The sequence below is a fragment of the Vipera berus genome (genome assembly GCF_964194415.1).
Source record: "Vipera berus genome assembly, chromosome: 11".
Classification (NCBI taxonomy): domain Eukaryota; kingdom Metazoa; phylum Chordata; class Lepidosauria; order Squamata; family Viperidae; genus Vipera; species Vipera berus.
This window is the reverse complement of record NC_138214.1, coordinates 15,220,976-15,240,290: the sequence shown is the minus strand read 5'-3', so window position 1 is coordinate 15,240,290 and position 19,315 is coordinate 15,220,976. Positions and strand designations below refer to the sequence as shown.

The 19,315-nt window shown below is 41.5% G+C and overlaps 1 protein-coding gene across 1 annotated transcript in view; it reads left to right on the top strand.

Moving 5' to 3' along the window:
* TRPC5 (transient receptor potential cation channel subfamily C member 5) overlaps nucleotides 1-19,315 on the top strand; it is a gene marked incomplete at its 5' end in the record, with an annotated part of 122,897 nt that overhangs the window by 88,457 nt on the left and 15,125 nt on the right. Inside the window, 2 exons of the mRNA XM_081336688.1 lie at nucleotides 2,937-3,259; nucleotides 16,675-16,870. Coding sequence (XP_081192814.1) covers nucleotides 2,937-3,259; nucleotides 16,675-16,870 — 519 coding nt within the window. The remainder of the gene's footprint in view (nucleotides 1-2,936; nucleotides 3,260-16,674; nucleotides 16,871-19,315) is intronic.

Genomic DNA, 19,315 nt, shown 5'->3' with positions numbered 1-19,315 from the left:
TGATTTAATGAAGTTCTGCCTTTGTTGTATTCAGTAGACACACTGACCACAAACCACGCACATTGGGAAGAAATTTGTCAGAGATCACAAGAAACATTTAGTATCCCAGAGCCCTCTTGGCATCCATTTTAAAGCAGCATCTCACTCTCTTCTCGTAACCTCCAGATAAAGACCTAGTGAAGTGTTAAAAGTGAGTTTTCTAAGAACCTTCTATAAATCAAGTTCTACCCATGACATCCACAGATGTAGAGAACATTTTGAGCTGTCAGAAACAATTAGAAGTCATATAGAAATGGGTTTGTACACAATTTCAGGTCCTCTGTGCTAGAAAAGAATTGCTTTTATTTATTTTTTAAGAAGTTTAAGTATTCTCCATTCCTATAACTCAATTGAATTTATGTCTTGGTCAGAGGGGTAAGACAAATCCATTTGTATTTCCCCCAAAGGGGGTGGGGGAGAGAAATAAAATATCTGACCTTAAAAAGTAAACAAAATATCTGCTCCATAGCTCTGGAGTAGAATAATTTCTTTTTTTTCTTTTTTCTTTTTTTTTAGAGAAAGAGTTTCTCAGTGAAGCAGCCATATTGATGGCAGCCATTTTGCTTTCTCTTGAAATGAACTGCTGTCTGTGGCTCAGCTTTCAGTGGGGCATTCCTTTACATCCTTAACGTCTGCAGTGTTTTGCTAGGCAATGACCAAAAATAATTCTTTTGAGGAAGTTGGTTGCAAAATCATTGGGACCACACCATGTAAGGCCTGCTATTATAATTGTCAAAAGACGAGAATATTTGTAGCTCAGGGTTCAATTGTGGGATCCCTGATGCTCTCTGAGCATGGTTGTTTCCTTGCAGATGTTTCATTTCCCATGTAGATAACGTCATCAGTGCTAGAAAGGAGTAGAGTTTACTCTCTGCTTATATACTAGTTGTCGTGGTTTCGATAAATGAGACAATTCAAACAAGTTGCAGGCATATTGTTTATCTAAAATAAAATTAGTGTTGGTGGGAGGAATTTCACTGCTCAAACAACAGCCTAATCAGGAAATCATCAGGGTATAAGGCAGGAGACCTTATAACACCAAGAGCCTTGGTGGAGCAGTGGGCTAATGCCTCCTTAAGTAACACCAGCTGCCTGCAATTAGTGCAGGTTCGAGTCCCACCAGGGTCAAGGTTGACTCAGCCTTCCATCCTTCCGAGGTAGGTAAAATGAGGACCCAGATTGTTGGGGGCAATAAGCTGACTTTGTAATAATGCCGCTTGGGGGCCCCCAAAAGCCTTAATAAGCAGGCATATACATAGAATAAAGGCTATTGCTAAGTACATTGATTTGTGCTTTAGATTGTAAGCCGCCCTGAGTCTTCGGAGAAGGGCGGGATATAAATGGGATTTTAAAAAAAAACAAACCATCCCAGACTAATGGGTGTCCAATCCCTTCTTAAAAACCTCCAGTGATGGAGCACCCAAAACGTTGACCAGTTAGAATTGTCCAGAAAAATGTGTCTTAGCTGATATGTTCTACTCTTCTCCAGAACTCCTTAGATAGTTTAAGGAGGAAACAAAAATCACATTATTTCAGTTTAGATGTTTGTTTCCTCCAACAGGTGATTTGGTGCAGAGCAGAAGTAAAATGTTGCAGAAAAGAATTTTTTTCCTCCCAGGGAAAATGTATAACTTATTTCTCAATTATTCCCCAGGACTACAGTGTTAAATATTTATTGCAACTGTCAGTGAGACATATCCCACCCCATCTCAAATAAATCTTGTCGAATTCCCTTTAGAGAATAATAGACAAAACTTTCTTTCCCCCACCCCCCACCCCAAGTGCCCCACTTGCTTTTCTTGGCAAGCAAAATTCAAACACAGCTTTATTTCAAACTGAAAATGTGTTGAGATCACCACGGCCCTTTTAAGTTGAGCTGAGCTCAGAAGAAAAGTGATGGGTTCTGACACTGATGTTTTGAGGTGCAGGTTGAAATAAAATGCTTCAGCTGTTTTGAGATTTGTTCCAGTGGAAGCCAGCCAACTCAATTGTTCCAAAGTGACATTTGATGGGACTGTTTTGTTCTGAGCTTGAAATAAGATGCAGTTCCTATTTCATGCACGCTCCTAATGACTGGAGATTTTCTTGGGTTTGTTCTTTAATCACGGGATAATTGATCATGTCTGGTCATCAGGACTATGTTCTAATGGAAGGGAGAGATGAGTGAGTGAGTCTTGCCCCATTTTACGACCTTTCTTGCCACAGTTGTGAAATGAATCACTACAGCCGCTCAGTTAGTATCATGGATGTTAAGTGAATCTGGCTTCCCCATTGACTTTGTTTGGCGGAAGGTCGCAAACGTTGATCACATCACCCTGGAATCTACAACTGCCATAATTGTAAGTTAGTTGCCAACTGTCTGAATTTTGATCACGTGACCACGGGGATGCTGCAAGCGTCGTAAGTGTGAAAAATGGTCATGAGTCACTTTGTTCAGTGTCATTGTAACTTCGAACAGTCACTAAATGAACTGTTAGTCTAGGGCAGGGGTAGGCAACCTTGGCTCTTTTATGACTCGTGCACTTCAACTCCCAGAATTCCTGAGCCGGCCATGCTGAGGGGAAAGGGAGAGGTTTCCAAGCTGAGCCATGCTGGCTCGGGAATTCTGGGAGTTGAAGTCCATGAGTTGCCTACCCCTGGTCTAGGACTATCTGTTTGGGGAGGACTTGGAGGGAGGGAGCAAACTAGAGGGATTTAACCCCCTTTGTTTGGTAGCAAAGCCTTTCATTTTCATGCAATATGTGTAGTCTGCCTGCTTGCATGCACTCGTGTGAGGGAGAGACTGAGCGTGAATGAGCAGAACGCTTTAGCGACATGAAATAATGTGCCTTCAAGAGTTGACTTGCAAGCATTCACCTGTGTTCCTTTCCCTCCCCTCCCCCTATTATTTCTTGCAGTACAATGGTTCCCGTCCAAGGGAGGAATGGGAAATGTGGCACCCAACCCTGATAGCAGAAGCCCTCTTTGCCATTTCAAACATTTTAAGCTCCTTGCGTCTCATCTCCCTGTTTACAGCAAACTCTCATCTGGGACCCCTGCAGATCTCTCTGGGACGTATGCTGCTAGACATTCTCAAGTTCCTCTTCATTTACTGCCTGGTGCTGCTAGCTTTCGCCAATGGACTCAACCAGCTTTATTTCTATTATGAGACGAGTGCCTCCGAAGAACCCAACAATTGCAAAGGGATCCGTTGTGAGAAGCAAAACAATGCCTTTTCCACGTAAGGCTAACTCACCTGGATTTCCTTGTTGCATCCAGCCCTTGAATGTTGTGTCTCTGTCTCTGTCTTTGTCTGTCTCTGTCTCTGTCTCTCTCTCTCTCTCTCTCTGTGTGTGTGTGTGTGTGTCTGTCTGTCTCTCTCCCTCTCTCTCTCTCTCTCTCGTATAGTCCTGATACCTTGTCACAGCATCTGGAATAGCAAAAAAAATGCCTTTTTTTGTTCATAGGTGAGTGTCGGTCTCCATTGTCATGGTGTGAGTTATCTCAGACAAACATATTGAAAAGGGTAAAGTTGAACTCCAGCCTTTGACAATGACCAGACACCCAGGCATTTCTGTTATTAGACTTTTTTTAAAAAAAAGAAAAAGAAAAAAAGCAGAGAACAGCATAGCTGTTCTCCAAGAACTGACTGTCCTAAGCTGGGTTTCTGGAGGGTAGCTCTTCACCGAGGCTAGATCCTTTAAAAAGAAGCATGCAGAAATAGAACTGCCATCCCTGCAGAATGAATGTGGAAATGCTCACAAGCTCAGAGAAAATGGCCACTTAAGAAAAAAAAAACAGCCTTTGTTTCTTTACCAGGGATCCTGTTGTGCTGTTGTTGTTGTTTTTCCCTAGCTCACTGTGTTTGTGTCTATGTTTCTTTTCAAGCTAGATTTTATCCTATTCCATTGAAAAGCAAGAGAGCTGCTAGATCAAAGTGACGTACCTTGTGATCCAATAACGCCTTTCCAAAGTGAAAAATGAGAACTGTGCTCCTTCATCTATAAAAATCAACAAAATCTTGCAAGTCTTGAAAGTACAAGTTTACTGTCCTCCCTTTTCGAAGCCTGATAAGTTAGAGTTTCTTTCTCTCCATGGTCTCGGCTCCAGCCTCTGGACAGCTGGGTGACTCCCATCACTCCCCTCAGCTTCTGTTCCTCTAACCATCTGAAAGCATGTTCTCTGCAAGTAGATAGATAGGTACCACTTTGGTGTGGAGATGAGTTGGTGCTCTGTGCAGGTAGTCAGATTCCAGATGGCTCTGAACCTTCCCACTTGAGATGCCCATTTGTGAAGCTACTCTGGGAAGGAAGAGTTGTCCATCTTTCTCTCTGGTCCAAAGCCATCTCGTCCTCCTGTGGCAGGCCTTGGGAAGCATGTAAGCATGTCCTATAACAGGGCTGGTACGTTGGCAAACCAAGCTACTATTCTTCAACAGCATTGTGGTCTCCTGGCTATTGTAATACCACCATACACTAATGATAATTATAGGCAGAGTAGGATAGAGTAGAGTGCACCACCATGTCTCAGTGGTTAGAGTCTTACAGTGGTTAGAAGATGAAATGTTAGTTGAGCAAGTAAAATGTATGTTGGTATCTTGGGATAAGGTCACTAAAATGGTAAGAAGCCAGGACAGAGACTTTAGGTAAGGTCCTAACATTAGTGGATAACATCTTTGGCCTGTTGATATCCTATAATAGAGGGTAAAAATGCTACAGCCCTTTAGTTCTGTTTCCAGATAGGTTATCCATGTAGCATTTTCTCTCACTTTCTCTTCCATGTGCATATGCATACATACACACATACATAAACATTCTTAAACACAAGGAAAACTATTAGGGAAAGGAAGGGAAAGGGAAGGGAAGGGAAGGGAAAGGAAAGGAAAGGAAAGGAAAGGAAAGGAAAGGAAAGGAGAGGAAAGGAAAGGAAAGGAAAGGAAAGGAAAAGAGAGGAAAGGAAAGGAAAGGAAAGGAAAGGAAAGGAAAGGAAAGGAAAGGAAAGGAAAGGAAAGGAAAGGAAAGGAAAGGAAAGGAAAGGAAAGGAAGTAAATGGATGAAGAAGGAAAGGAAAGGAAGTAAATGGATGAGGAAGGGAAGGAAAAAGGAAAGGGAAGGGAACGGAAGTGAAGGAAAGGAAAGGAAGTAAATGGATGAGGAAGGGAAGGAAAAAGGAAAGGAAAGGAAAGGAAGTAAATGGATGAGGAAGGGAAGGAAAAAGGAAAGGAAAAGAAAGGAAAGGAGAGGAAAGGAAAGGAAAGGAAAGGAAAGGAAAGGAAAGGAAAGGAAAGGAAAGGAAAGGAAAGGAAAGGAAAGGAAGTAAATGGATGAGGAAGGGAAGGAAAAAGGAAAGGGAAGGGAATGGAAGGGAAGGAAAGGAAAGGAAGTAAATGGATGAGGAAGGGAAGGAAAAAGGAAAGGGAAGGGAACAGAAGGGAAGGAAAGGAAAGGAAGTAAATGGATGAGGAAGGGAAGGAAAAAGGAAAGGAAAGGAAAGGAAAGGAAAGGAAAGGAAGTAAATGGATAAGGAAGGGAAGGAAAAAGGAAAGGAAAAGAAAGGAAAGGAGAGGAAAGGAAAGGAAAGGAAAGGAAAGGAAAGGAAAGGAAAGGAAAGGAAAGGAAGTAAATGGATAAGGAAGGGAAGGAAAAAGGAAAGGAAAGGAAAGGAAAGGAAAGGAAAGGAAAGGAAAGGAAAGGAAAGGAAGTAAATGGATAAGGAAGGGAAGGAAAAAGGAAAGGAAAGGAAAAGAAAGGAAAGGAGAGGAAAGGAAAGGAAAGGAAAGGAAAGGAAAGGAAAGGAAAGGAAAGGAAAGGAAAGGAAAGGAAAGGAAAGGGAAAGGAAGCCTCTGTGCTGTGATGTGTTGCACACACAAGTGGAATATTTAGAGTATTTCTTCACCTAGTTACTGTATGTCTAAAGAAGACATATTCTCTATTGTGGGTGGTAACATTAATCTTAGCATTGCTTGCTTAGTTGGCTGGCAGATCAATTCTCTAAGTCTAAGAGGTTGATGGGAAAAGCTTCCTTGGCAATTGAGCTCTGCGGTGCTTGCAAAACCTTAGAGAGGAGAGGCATTGACTGGCTCCAGTTTTGGGCTCCTGGCTTTTAACCAATATTTTCATTTCTGTTGTCTTTAGAAATACTGTATCTTCCCTTCCTTTTGTCCCAAAATAAATAAATGGCTGTATACATTTCAGCTAATTTCCCCCCAAAAAATTTCAGGAGCAAATATAGACAAGACAGCTTTCCGATGCCTAGAAAATGAGTTTGTTCTTTGATTTATAGGCAAGGATACACAGATTTAAAATGTAACCTTTAATATCCAATACATTCATCCTTGAATTGTTCTTCTTTTATATAACAGTGAAAAGGCAGGTATTAACTTAATGAATTGGACAGATGGCCCGTGTCATTTTTAAGTGAATGGGAAGAAAGATTTCAATACATTGGTCTGAGTTTAAATCAGGAGAACTTAAGTTCTGAAATGGGATGGCCAATGTTTACTTAGATACAACAACCATATTCAAAATATTAAAAACTTTTATAAAAATTGAATATCAATTAGGAATGGAAGATGGTGATCCTACAGGGCATGCTTTTCTTGGGAAAATAGTCTGAGTTTATTGGCTTTTGAGTTCCAGCATGGCCAAAAGCTATGTGGGTATGGGTGTACAGGTAGTCCTTGATTTACAGCAGTTTATTTAGTAACTGTTCAAAGTTACAACAGCACTGAACAAAGTGGCTTATGACCATTTTTGACACTTAAGACCGTTGCAACATCCCCATGATCAAAATTCTGATCTTTGGCAACTGATTCATATTTATGACGGTTGCAGTGTCCCAGGGTCATGTCATCACTTTTTGCAATGGGGAAGCCAGATTTACTTAACAACTGTGTAGCTAACGTAACAACTGCAGTGATTCATTTAACAACTGTGGCAAGGAAGGTCATAAAATGGGGCAAGACTCACTTAACCAATGTCTCACTTAGCAAGAGAAATTTTGGGCTCCATTGTGCACATAAGCCGAGGACTACCGGTATTACGGGAACTGGTCCAACCGACCTGAAGAATATCAGGATTAAGAGTAAAGATTCAAGACTCAAGAGCAGCACCTCCTTTGATTAAGTCCCTCGTCACGTCTCATGTTTCTCAGGCAAAATTGTAGGATAAACCCACCAAGAAGAGTAATTGGGTCACCCAACATCTGAACATCAGGCGTGCAGCTTTATCTTCCTACTCCAGATTGAAGCTGGTCTGGATGGATAGCAGCTCAGCCAAAATCAGAGTTTAATGAAGGAGATCGCCTTTACTGTTTATGCACTCTTAAACTGCATGGCCTGTTCCCTGGATCAACGGTCTAATTCCTCAGGAACTGTGGAAAGGAAGAACAGAAACATCTCCCATTTCTTTCACAGAGAGGAGAACTGGAACAGCAGGGAAAACAGCGGCAGGAATGAAGGCAAATATACGTGTCCCAGGATAACGTTGCAGGATCCACTCTGGGTCGGTCACCTGGACCAGAGGTTTAGTCTTCCGAGCCTTGGACTCATGCTGGAGGTCAGCTAAACAGTTGCAGCTTTGCATAGGTAGCCCTTAAGCTCAAATCCCACTGCAGTTCTACAACCGGAATCCATACATAGACACAGCTGCAATTAAAATCACTTAACAGTTTTTAGATATCCAAAAAAATAACCCCTTTCTTAATAGAGTACAGAGAAGAGCAACAAAGATGATTGTGGGGCTGGAGGCTAAAACATATAGGGAACGGTTGCTGGAATTGGGTATGTGTAGTTTAATGAAGAGAAGGGTGAGGGGTGACATGATAGCAGTGTTCCAATATCTCAGGGGCTGCCCCAAAGAAGAGGGAGTCAAGCTATTCTCCAAAGCACCTGAAAGCAGGACAAGAAGCAACGGATGGAAACTAGTCAAGGAGAGAAGCAACCTAGAACTAAGGAGAAACTTCCTGACAGTGAGAACAGTTAACCAGTGGAACAACCTGCCACCAGAAGTGGTGAATGCTCCAACACTGGAAGTTTTTAAGAAGAGACTGGCCAGCCATTTGTCTGAAATGGTATAGGGTTTCCTGCCTGAGCAGGGGGTTGGACTAGATGACCTCCAAGGTCCCTTCCAACTTCTTCTTCTTCTTCTTCTTCTTCTTCTTCTTCTTCTTCTTCTTCTTCTTCTTCTTCTTATTATTATTATTATTATTATTATTATTATTATTATTATTATTATTATTATTATTATTATTATTATTATTATCATTATCATTATCATTATCAAAGAGAAGGCTTAGGGACGACATGATAGCGGTCTTCTAGTACATGAGGGGGTATGACAGATCAACATATTCTCCAAAGCCCCTGAGGGCAGGACAAGAAGTAATGGGTGGAAGCTAGTTGAAGAGAGAGCCGTCCTGCAACTAAGGAGAAACGTCCTGACAGTGAGAACAATTAACCAGTGGAACAGCTTGCCTCTTGAAGTTGTGGGTGCTCCATTGCTGGAGTTTTCAAGAAAAGATCGGACACAGCCAATTGGATGGCAGGAAGATTTTGCTTTGGGCAGGAGGCTGGGTCCCTTCCAACCCTTATGATTGTATGGTGAGGATCAATGGTTGGAGAAAAAAAAAACCTCAACAACCTATTTGCGGCATTTCAATGATCCGGCCAGCATTTGAACACGAGCAGAGGTAAAACTTCACAAAATACAAGCTATATACTATGCAGTGTGAGGGGGCTTAACGTTGGAAACGGAGTGGGGGTGGGTGGGGGCAGGGAGAGAGAAGCATTATAGGAAACAAAGAAGCAGCAGGGCCCCTTTGAAGGCAGAGCGAATTCACAGCAACGGCACTTTCATTGGTGTCTCATTGCTGAAGTTCTGCCTGCCTGCCTTGAAAAGCTGAAACAGTCATGATTAACACCCCTGGTTCCAAGTGCCATTTTTTTGCACTTTGAACAGACACGCCAGCAGGAATGACATGCCAAGAATGGACTACCTGCAAAACAAGAAATTATGTCTGTGGGCCGCGGAGAAGGACCAGCCTCGCAATGTGAACTCAAATGCCATTTCTGAGCGTGTTACGTTGAAGTTCCCCCTGAAGAGAAACCAAGGCCTCTCTCTTTGCCTGTCCCGAAAGAACATCCCCCCAAAAAAACAGCTTCCAAATAATCAGATCTAAGAGGCCTCTGGACTGCATTCCTGGACATGTGCTTGTGGTTGCTTAAAAACCCAGCACTGCACCCTGTTCCTTGTTACATCTCAAGCTTAGCCTTCCTCTGTTCTTTCTTCGGAAAAACTCCAGCTCCTTGAACAGCTATGTACTTTACTGACAAGGGAAGGGTCAATTTGTTAATAATTCATTTTCAAATGTTTTCTCTCTCTGATTCTTGGCAAAGCATCTTTGCCACTGGTATCCTACCTGGAAACTGTTCTTAAAGTGGAGTCACAGGGGAAAACATCAACACATATGGAGGCCTAGCAGAAATATTCATATCACCTCTGATTTTGCCCTCTGGCATCTCCACCCTGATGTGTGCGGCTTCAGCATCCATTTCCAATCAGCGGTAGCTGCAGCAAGATGCAAAGGAGATGAAAGAGCTAGCTATTGCTTAATCTAGCCATTTGCAAATGGAGTCCTTCAAGAGTATTGGGATTACCACTCTAATTATTATCACAGTAAATGACCAGCATTACGGAAAATAATTACAGAGCTGTAGTGACATAGGTTGTTAGGCCATAGGAGACAGGATAGGAGTTGATTTAGCTTTTTACATTTAAAATATGCCAGTGATCTCCTGGTACAGCCAAATAAAGTTTTTAGTTGAGGTGTCCTTCTGGGGGTGATTAGAAGTCATCACAGCTGGAGAAGAATACAATGTACATAAAACTTGTCTGATTTCCCCAGAGGAAAAAGTGTAATTAAGAGGCATTTGAATGAGTTTCTATAGAAACACTGGTGGAATAAAATACAGAAACATTGATAACATAAATCCTTAACTACTCCATTACAATCAGAGCATATTTTTAGCGCTTCAGAAATCATCCTCAATCGACATTTGAAAACTCTTGGAGGTTAAACAACCGAAGCTTGATGGCAAAGGGAACAAACTTTAAAAAAATGTTGGTTCAAGGATCTACCAGGATTGAACCTATTGATCTGGTTCCCTAATTGTATTTAAGTCTTCTGCTGTGTTCTGACTATAGTATCTTGGCTTCCTAGCCTGATCATCACTCAGATGAAGACCTATGAGTTTTGCACATCTAAGGAAATGATTACATATCAACCAAGTTTAAAGGCCCAGCCTTTGTTGGGTGAAAAACTAGGTTTAACCTCAATATACATCTAAGTCATGCCTCATCTGGGTCTGGTTCCACCTCAGCACAGACAGCCACACGCTATATTGACTCCTTTTATAAGGGACTGGAAGCATTTATAGACTTTTTTTGCTGCAAATGGATAAAAATGAACTGCTGACTTCAGGATTTATTAATTTAAAATTTCTGGTTTATAGGAAGCAAGGAACTATGATAGGTAGCATGGTAGGTAATTACTAGGTTTGGTAATTACGAGGTTTGCAACTATTGCAAAGAAGATTGGAAATTGTTTCCTTAGATAGCTTTCTTTTTCTTGCTTTCTTGTTATTCTTTGCTTTTTCTTTTCTCTATTTCTTCTTTGTGTTTTTAAAATCTTTGTATTTGTAAAATCTTATTTTAATAAATTTGTTAAAGAGAGATAGATGGATGATGGATGGATGAAGATAGCTAGACAGACAGACAGACAGATACCAACTTTCCCCCCACAAATTTAGATTCAATGGCTCTATAGTAAAGTAATTGCATAGACATAGGCAGATGGCCACTTTTGGGGCATAAATGGCTTTACCAAGAGATTACAAATTTAGCTCCTCTACCATCCATCCATCCATCCATCCACCCATCCTTTGATCATTCTGAGAATTCTAAGACATATGAGTGCTGCAAATCTAGGACAAAACCTTCTAGTACTTAAAACATATCTAGGTTCATGTCCCAATTAATATATTTTATCTTCTCCAAGAAGTCAAGGTCTTAATTTGATCAGAGCTAAACAGCAGCAAGTGATCTTCCCAACTGAGGAAGAATACCTTCAATGTTCTCCTCAAACCCGCCCCCCTTGGAAGCTATGCCAGAATAACTGTATCAATAGCTCTGGATTTTTGGTGAAGGGAAAAACTATTTAAAGATCCCAGGATGGAATTGATGCCATATATAATAATTAAAATGGCAGTGGGAAGAACAATGTACATTTGCTTTACCTTCTTATTTGGTATGGCTTCCAAAAAATGCCCATTTTAGGTCTTCTGTCTGATCTTTAATGTGTGGTTTATTTATAAAGGTAAGGAGTCGATAGACTATTAAAGTAGGTGGTCTTAAATGTCTGCCAAAGATTCTTCCTGGAGACTGAATCAAAGGCTTGTTTGAGATCACTGATGCTGCAAATAGGGCTGATTCAGATCTGTGTGTATATTTCTTTACCAAAGATCAAACACTGGCCCAAAGTCAAGCATCCGATACAGAGCCAACCTGTCCATCAGCCACGATGTTATCTAAATCCTGCAATGCCTAATACCAAGAATGACATGTGGACTGAAATTAGGGGCTGAAAGGAAAAACACATGAAGAATGGTTGCAGGAATTGGGATGTCTAGTTTAATGAAAAGAAGGTGACACGATGGCTGTGTTCCAATATTTGAAGCGCTGTCAGAAAGAAGAAGGGGTCAAGCTATTTTCCAAAGGCAGGACAAGAAGCAACTGATGGAAACTAATCAAGGAGAGAAGCAACCTGGAACTAAGGAGACATTTCCTGACAATTGGAACTGGAAGGCAGGACAAGAAGCAACAGATGGAAACTAATCAAGGAGAGAAGCAACCTGGAACTAAGGAGACATTTCCTGACAATTGGAACTGGAAGGCAGGACAAGAAGCAACAGATGGAAACTAATCAAGGAGAGAAGCAACCTGGAACTAAGGAGACATTTCCTGACAATTAAAATAATCAGTGGAACAGAGGTTGTGGTGCTCCAACACTGGAGGTTTTTAAGAAGAGACTGGAAAGCCACCTGTCTGAAATAGTATAGGTTCTCCTGCTTGAGCAGAGGGTTGAACTAGAAGACCTCCAAGGTCCCTTCCAACTCTGTCATTCTGAGATTCTTCCAAATTGGGCTCTTTATTGTTTCATACCTATAGATAAAGTCTTGCCAAACTGAAGACTCTACTGTCTGCATCTACATCTGGGAACCATTAAGGAGCAGCTGCCTTCATCCTCTTTCTCTCACACATCTGGGCTGAGTTACCTCTCACTACAGTTCCATCACAATCCAACCACTGATCCAATTTGCAGGAGAAATGTCAGATAGAAAGCTAGACATGATTAAGAAAGAGATTGAATGACCCTTCCTACTATTCTTAGTGGGTTTTTACCATGGTTCAAGCCAATCTTTAGAGAGTTTATTCATTTATTTAATTTGTTTGACACCCATCTCACTGCAAGGTGATTTTTGCAGATTGAGGTTGGAGTATCTTGCTCGATGTTGGTGTAAAATGAAACCAATATGAGTAGCCAGCAATCAAGGGAGAAGAGAGTCTCTATTTCCCCCCCACCAACTGTTTACTTCTTCTCTGTTTGAGCAACTTAATACCTCAGCTGAAGACCAGATAGGCAGACAGCCTGTGTCTGTGTCTCCCAAGAGAAAGAACGAATGTTTTTTCTCTCAGATAAAGCCGGCAAAAAATTGTGATCTTGCCAACAAGAGGAGACAGCTCCAGTTCTAGTGCAGATAATCTCCAAAGCCCGTCAGACTCATTAATTCTCACTGCTGTTACCAATTGTCCCCGCACAGTTTAAAGCATTCTTTTTGTCGCCTACTTTGGACTTGCCCAACCTTTCTCTGTTGGACAATACTCTCTAATGGACTTCATTAAGGTTCTTTCTGTTGGCTCAGAATGTGTCAGCCAGCCTGTTCTTTGTCCTTACATATCCACGATAAATAATTTCATTGTTTTTTTTTACTAGTCCGTGTTTAAAACCGTTAGCAAATCTAGTTAGTCCTTCTTATCATGGCTTTGGTTGACAGGGATAATAAAAGAATGAATCTGGGAGAGATGTTCAGACTTCTGTCTCTTGGCTAAGAACATCTTGTCCACACATGACCATGTGCAAAAAGGCCTTAATACGGCGTCCAGGTTTGATCTAATTATAAATATATTTTGGGGGGAAATTTGGATTCAAGAACTATGGCAGATTGCAGATAGCTAGGCAATTCTCAGTTGCAAAAAATCTCCAGTTATGCAGCAGATGATGAGAGATTTCTCTATTAAGAGTTACGTACCCCAGGACTTGCCCTGCGGATGCTTGTTTTAATATCCAGAGATCTGCCTTCCCATTTTATTATTATTTAATGTAATGTAATTATTTTATTTTATTACTTATTTCATTTTTAATTATTTTATTTTATTATTTATTTCATTTTTAATTATTTTATTTTATTTATTTTATTTTGCTAATTTAATTACTTCTATTCTGCCTTATTCCTTTTACAAGTAATTCAAGGTGGCAAACCTATCCGACACGCCTTCCTCCTCCTCCTTTTTTCTCTACAGCAACAACCCGATGAGTTGGGCTGAGAGAGAGGGCCTGGCCCAAGTCGCCCTGCTGGCTTTCAGGCCTACGGCGGGACACGAACTCACGGTCTCTGGCTTTCTAGCCTAGATCAAACCAGCTGTCTATACTTTGCATCAAATGGAGGCTTCCTTACAGGTAGTCCTTGACTTAAGACCACGATTTGGCCAAGAACGTCCATCGCTAAGTGTTCCCAAAGGTGTTTTTTCAAAAGGCAAGTGGACTTTCTGAGAACTGAAGAAGCTTCTTGGATGAGAAGTGAAATGTCTTCAAGGAAAAATCAAGAAAGTCCACTTGCCTTTTGAAAAAACACCCTTGGGGTAACCAGGACCTGAAGGACTGAGAATCTCCATAAACATCGCTAAGCAATGATTTTATTTTAGGACCTTTTCTGCCATAGTCAGTAGGTGAATCACAGGATTTTAACTGCATGCGACTTCCCTGTTGACTTTGCTCATTGGAAGCTCCTTGGGCAGGTTGCAAATGGCATTCCCATGACTCTGGGACACGCAACTCTTCATAAATACCCAAATACCCAAATTCTGATTAGAATAGAATAGAAGCTGGAAGGGACCTTGGAGATCTTCTAGTCCAGTCCCCTGCTCAAGCAGGAGAACCTATACCATCTCAGACAGGTGATTGTCTAGCCTCTTCTTAAAAATCTCCAGTGATGGAACGCCCACGATTTCTGGGGGCAAGCTGTTCCACTGGTTGATTGTCCTCACTGTCAGGAAGTTTCTCCTTAATTCCAGGTTGCTTCTCTCTTTGATCAGTTTCCAACCATTGTTTCTCACCCTTCCCTCTGGTGCTCTGGTGAACAAAGTGACCCCCTCTTCCTTTTGGCAGCCCCTCAGATACTGGAACACTGATATCATAGGTAAAGGTAAAGGTTCCCCTGCACATGCGTGCTAGTTGTATGATATGATATGATATGATATGATATGATATGATATGATATGATACGATATGATACGATATCATATCATATCATATCATATCATATCATATCATATCATATCATCTCCACTCTTTCTTCTTTTCTTTAGACTACTAGCCAAACCCAAGTCTTGCGGCCATTCTTTGTACATTTTAGTCTCCAGGCCTTTGATCATCTCAGTTGCTCTTCTCTGAACTTTTTCCAAACTCTCAACATCTTTTTTGTGATATGGTGATCAAAATTGGCTGCAGTAGTCCAGGTGTGGTTTTACTAGGGTTTTATAAAGCAGTACTAATACTTCACATGATCTTGATTCTATGCTTCTGTTTATACAATCCAGGATTGTATCAGCTTTTTTGGTTGCTGCCACACACTGCTGGCTCCTCGTCAAGTAATTGTCCACTAGGACCCCAAGGTCCCTCTCACAGTTACAGTTTTTAAGCTGGGTCTCGCCTTACATCACCTTGGGGATGCTTTGACAGTCGTAAGTGCAAGGATCAACTACAAGTCATTTTCTTCTGTGTGGTCATAGTTTCAAACAATCATCAAAGGAATGTCCATACGTTGAGGACTATTTGTACTTGGCTTTCATATGTTTGGACTGGCGGAGTATCCAGAGGAATATCTTCATTATTACATTAAGGACGGTGCTAAACCATTCTGAGACAATTTAGGGATTGTTGTCCAAGCACACTAGATGGCACCAACTGGTGGCGATTGGTTAAATAATCTTTGTAAATGGACAGGAATAATGGAGTAGAGGGTGCAAAAGGGAAGAAGCATGGACAAGCACTTTCTATTTGGAAAAAAAAAATTCCCCATTTCTAGAAGAGTTTGCATGTGAATAGCAGAACACACTTCTCAAATTCACACTTATTTTTCTCTCCTTTCTCCCTCCTCCTTGATTTTTGTAGTGCCTGTAACGGGAAGAGAAAGTCTCTCATCATGTAGTGTTCTTTGAATGATAGCTGGAATGCATTTAGCTGCAGACACTAGAAAGTAGAAAACAGCTCTGCTGTCAAAAGATATCTTTAGAAAGCAGCTGCGTTTTGATATTGGTTTTCCTCCCTTCTCCCTTCAAGTTTAGCTTATTTGCCAGCTTAACAGATGTAGACTCTCTACGATAGACTTCCAGAAATGTATTCACATGAGAAAAATGCTCAGAGGCTTCTCTGAATTTGTCTCCTGGTTTTTCAAATGCCAAGGGAGAAATCTCACACGATTCACTCAAGATTCAGAAGAATTTTGACAGAATTGAGCATTGGCCCCCAGCCAAGAAGATAGCACCTAGCGATAGAAATAGCAGTAAGACTTATATACTATTTCACAACGCTTTGAAGCCCTCTCTAAGTGGTTTACAGAGTCAGCATGTTGCCCCCCACCAAAAAAAATCTGGATCCTCATATTACTGACCTCGGAAGGAGAGAAGGCTGCATTAATCTTGAGCGGGTCAGGATCGAACTCCAGACTGTGGGCAGAGTTAGCCTGCAATACTGCATTCTAACCACTGTGTCACCACAGCTCTTTAACCTAACCAAGATTAGGGGAGACATGATAGCTACCTTCTGGTGCTTGAGGGGTTGTCACAGGGAGGAGGGGGCTGACTTGTTCTCCAAAGCACGAGAAGGCAGGACAAGAAGTAATGAGTGGAAGCTTGTTAAAGAGATATCCAACCTGGAATTAAGGAGGAATTTCTTGACAGTGAGAATTAATTAATCAATTAATGGAAGACAGCTTGCCTCTCAGAGTTGCAGGTGCTCCATCACTGGTGGTTTTCAAGAAATGGGCAACCATTTGTCCAGAATGGAATAAGGTCTGCTGTGTTGGGCAAAGGGTTGGGCTAGAAGACCGCCAAGGTCCTTGCTAGTCCTATGATTCTACATCAGAGCTGAGCTGAGAGTATACAGGAAACTAGACTGGCTGGGAAATAGAAAGATGTAAGCACAAAAACCTTGGATGTACCAGCTCATGAGAAAGATCAATGATATATCTGTTCTCCTAGACTTAATCAAATCTTTTAAGACAATTACTTATTTTTTGTTTTGTTTTCTGTTTTTTTGCAGACTCTTTGAAACTCTCCAGTCTCTCTTCTGGTCGGTCTTTGGTCTGTTGAACCTCTACGTCACAAATGTCAAAGCCAGGCATGAATTCACAGAGTTCGTTGGGGCCACCATGTTTGGCACATACAACGTCATCTCCTTGGTGGTTTTGCTAAACATGCTCATTGCCATGATGAACAACTCCTACCAGCTGATAGCAGTGAGTTCAACACACTGGTGTCTCTTCCAGCTTGTCTGTGAATTAGGCATTTGGTTGGATGTGTGTGTTTCTGGAGCTAGCGGACATGTCGATTTAGGCAGCAAATGTACAACTCATTTGCTGTGTTCTCAGGTGGAGATGGTCGTTAGCACCTCTTAATGGCGGTACTAGGGTAGACAATTTGTGGGAATTGGCAGAGGGTGGGAAGTGGGATAGGAACTTTCCAGACACCCACATAAACACCCCACACACACACACACATGGGGGGGGAGAAAGAGGGAGGGAGGGAGAGTTCTTCTGTATTTAGAGAGAGATTTAATGTATACAGTGGCCTTAGCTTAACAAACTTCATATACAATTCTTATAAAGAAGAATACTTGTAAGTCATGAGGGGTGCTAAGTGTTCTCTGAGTTTGGTTGTTTTCTTGCAGATGTTTCATTACCCAACTAGATATCAACAGTGCTACAAAGAAGGGGGGTTTGTGGAGAGGAGGAGGAGGAGGAGGAGGAGGAGGAGGAGGAGGAGGAGGAGGAGGAGGAGGAGGAGGAGGAGGAGGAGAATTGTGGGGCCCTTGATGTGCTCTGAGTTTGATTGTTTTCTTGCAGATGTTTCATGACCCAAACCAGGTAACATCCTGAGTACTGGTTGCAAGAAAATAACCAGCCTCACAGAATGCCAAGGATCCCTCATATACATTCTTTGCAGATAGTCTCAACTTAGGGCCACAATTGGAAATATAATTTCCCTTGCTAAGCAAGAGGGTCATTAAGTGGGTCACATCCAATTTTATGAACTTTTTTTGCCACAGTTGCTAAGTGAACCATTGCAGTCCTTAGGCCACTCACTAACTTTGCTTGTCGGAAGCTGGTTGGGAAGTCACAAATGACTATCGTATACCCCAGGATGTCGCACCTATCAAAAATATATGCCAATTGCTAAGTGCCTGGCTTCTGATCAGAGGCTGTAGGGTACTGTGGCAGTCATGTGTGTGAGGACCAATTGTCAATCACTTTTTTGGTGCTGTTGTGAGTTTGAACTATTGCTAAACAAACGGTTGTGAGTTGTGGTGGAGCTCTCGCGGTGGAGTGGTTAAATGCCCACAGTCTAGAGTTCAGTCCTGACAAGGCTCAACGTTGACTCAGCCTGCCATCCTTCCGAGGTTGATAAAATTGGGACCCAGATTGTTTGGGGGACAATATGCAAATAATGCTGACATTGTAAATTGGCTGGAGAGTGCTGTAAAGCGCTATGGGGTTGTATATAAGTCTTGCTATTGTTACCTGTACCTACGCTTTCAAAAGAAAATAGAAATGATGATGTTGATTAAAATCGGAGAAGATTGTAGAAGGAGAAGATAGTTACCCTTATGGATAGGTTGATGTGAATACATTTGGAGGAATTGCACAGTGGGTTGCCTCATAAACGAACCAAACTCACAAAGATTAAAACTAATTGAAAGGTTAGATCTAACCAAACTTAATTTAGCAGCTAGATCTTTAGCTGATTTTCTTAAGTGTACTGTGGGAACGCATCCAATAGTTCTGCCTTTATTCAAGAGTTCATGATAGCCTTCATCATGTCATCCTCCATCAAATCCCTAGAACAACAGTGGGATAGATTAAGCTGAAATATTGTGAGCAGCTCTGAGTCACCCAATTAGCATAGACTTAAACCATCTCTCTCTCTCTCTCTCTCTCTCTCTCTCTCTCTCTCTCTCTCTCTCTCTCTCTCTCTCTCTCTCTCTCTCTCTCATAATTTGCCACTGAAGTACACTGATTCTTTCTTTTCTGTAAATGGGTTTTCATATTTCCAGTCACCTTGCTCAGTTGAAGAATAAATGTGGTGTGCAGTGACAAGGAGATTAATTAAGCTGTTCAGATTTCCAGCCTGCCTTTTTCCAGGATCTCAAAAGAAACTACCTAGGAATCATCCTTCATTTTATTTCCATGAAAATAGGCCTGTGAGATAGATTGGTCTGAGAGAGAGAGAAAAAAAGGATAGACTCCAGCATGAGGATGGACATGAATTGGTCTTCTCCTATTTTAGCCGAACGTCTTCTCCACTACACCACATTAATGGATCAGGTTTGCTTAAGACCAGGAGTCTCCAAACTTGGCAACTTTAAGACTTGTCAACTTCAACTCCCAGAATTCCCCAGCCAGCCACAGAATTCTGGGACTTGAAGTCCACAAATCTTAAAATTGCCAGGCTTGGAGACCCCCTGCTTAACATCATCTCATATCAGCATGGCCACATTTTTTCTTGCTTCTGATTGAATGAGGTGGTTTTTAGATGGTCGTTAGACTGGAAATGTGCTCAAGTTCTCTAAGCTACAATGCGGGATTAAGAATAGAATAGAATAGAAGAGAGTAGAGTAGAGTAGAGTAGGGTAGGGTAGAATAGAATAGAATAGAATAGAATAGAATAGAATAGAATAGAATAGA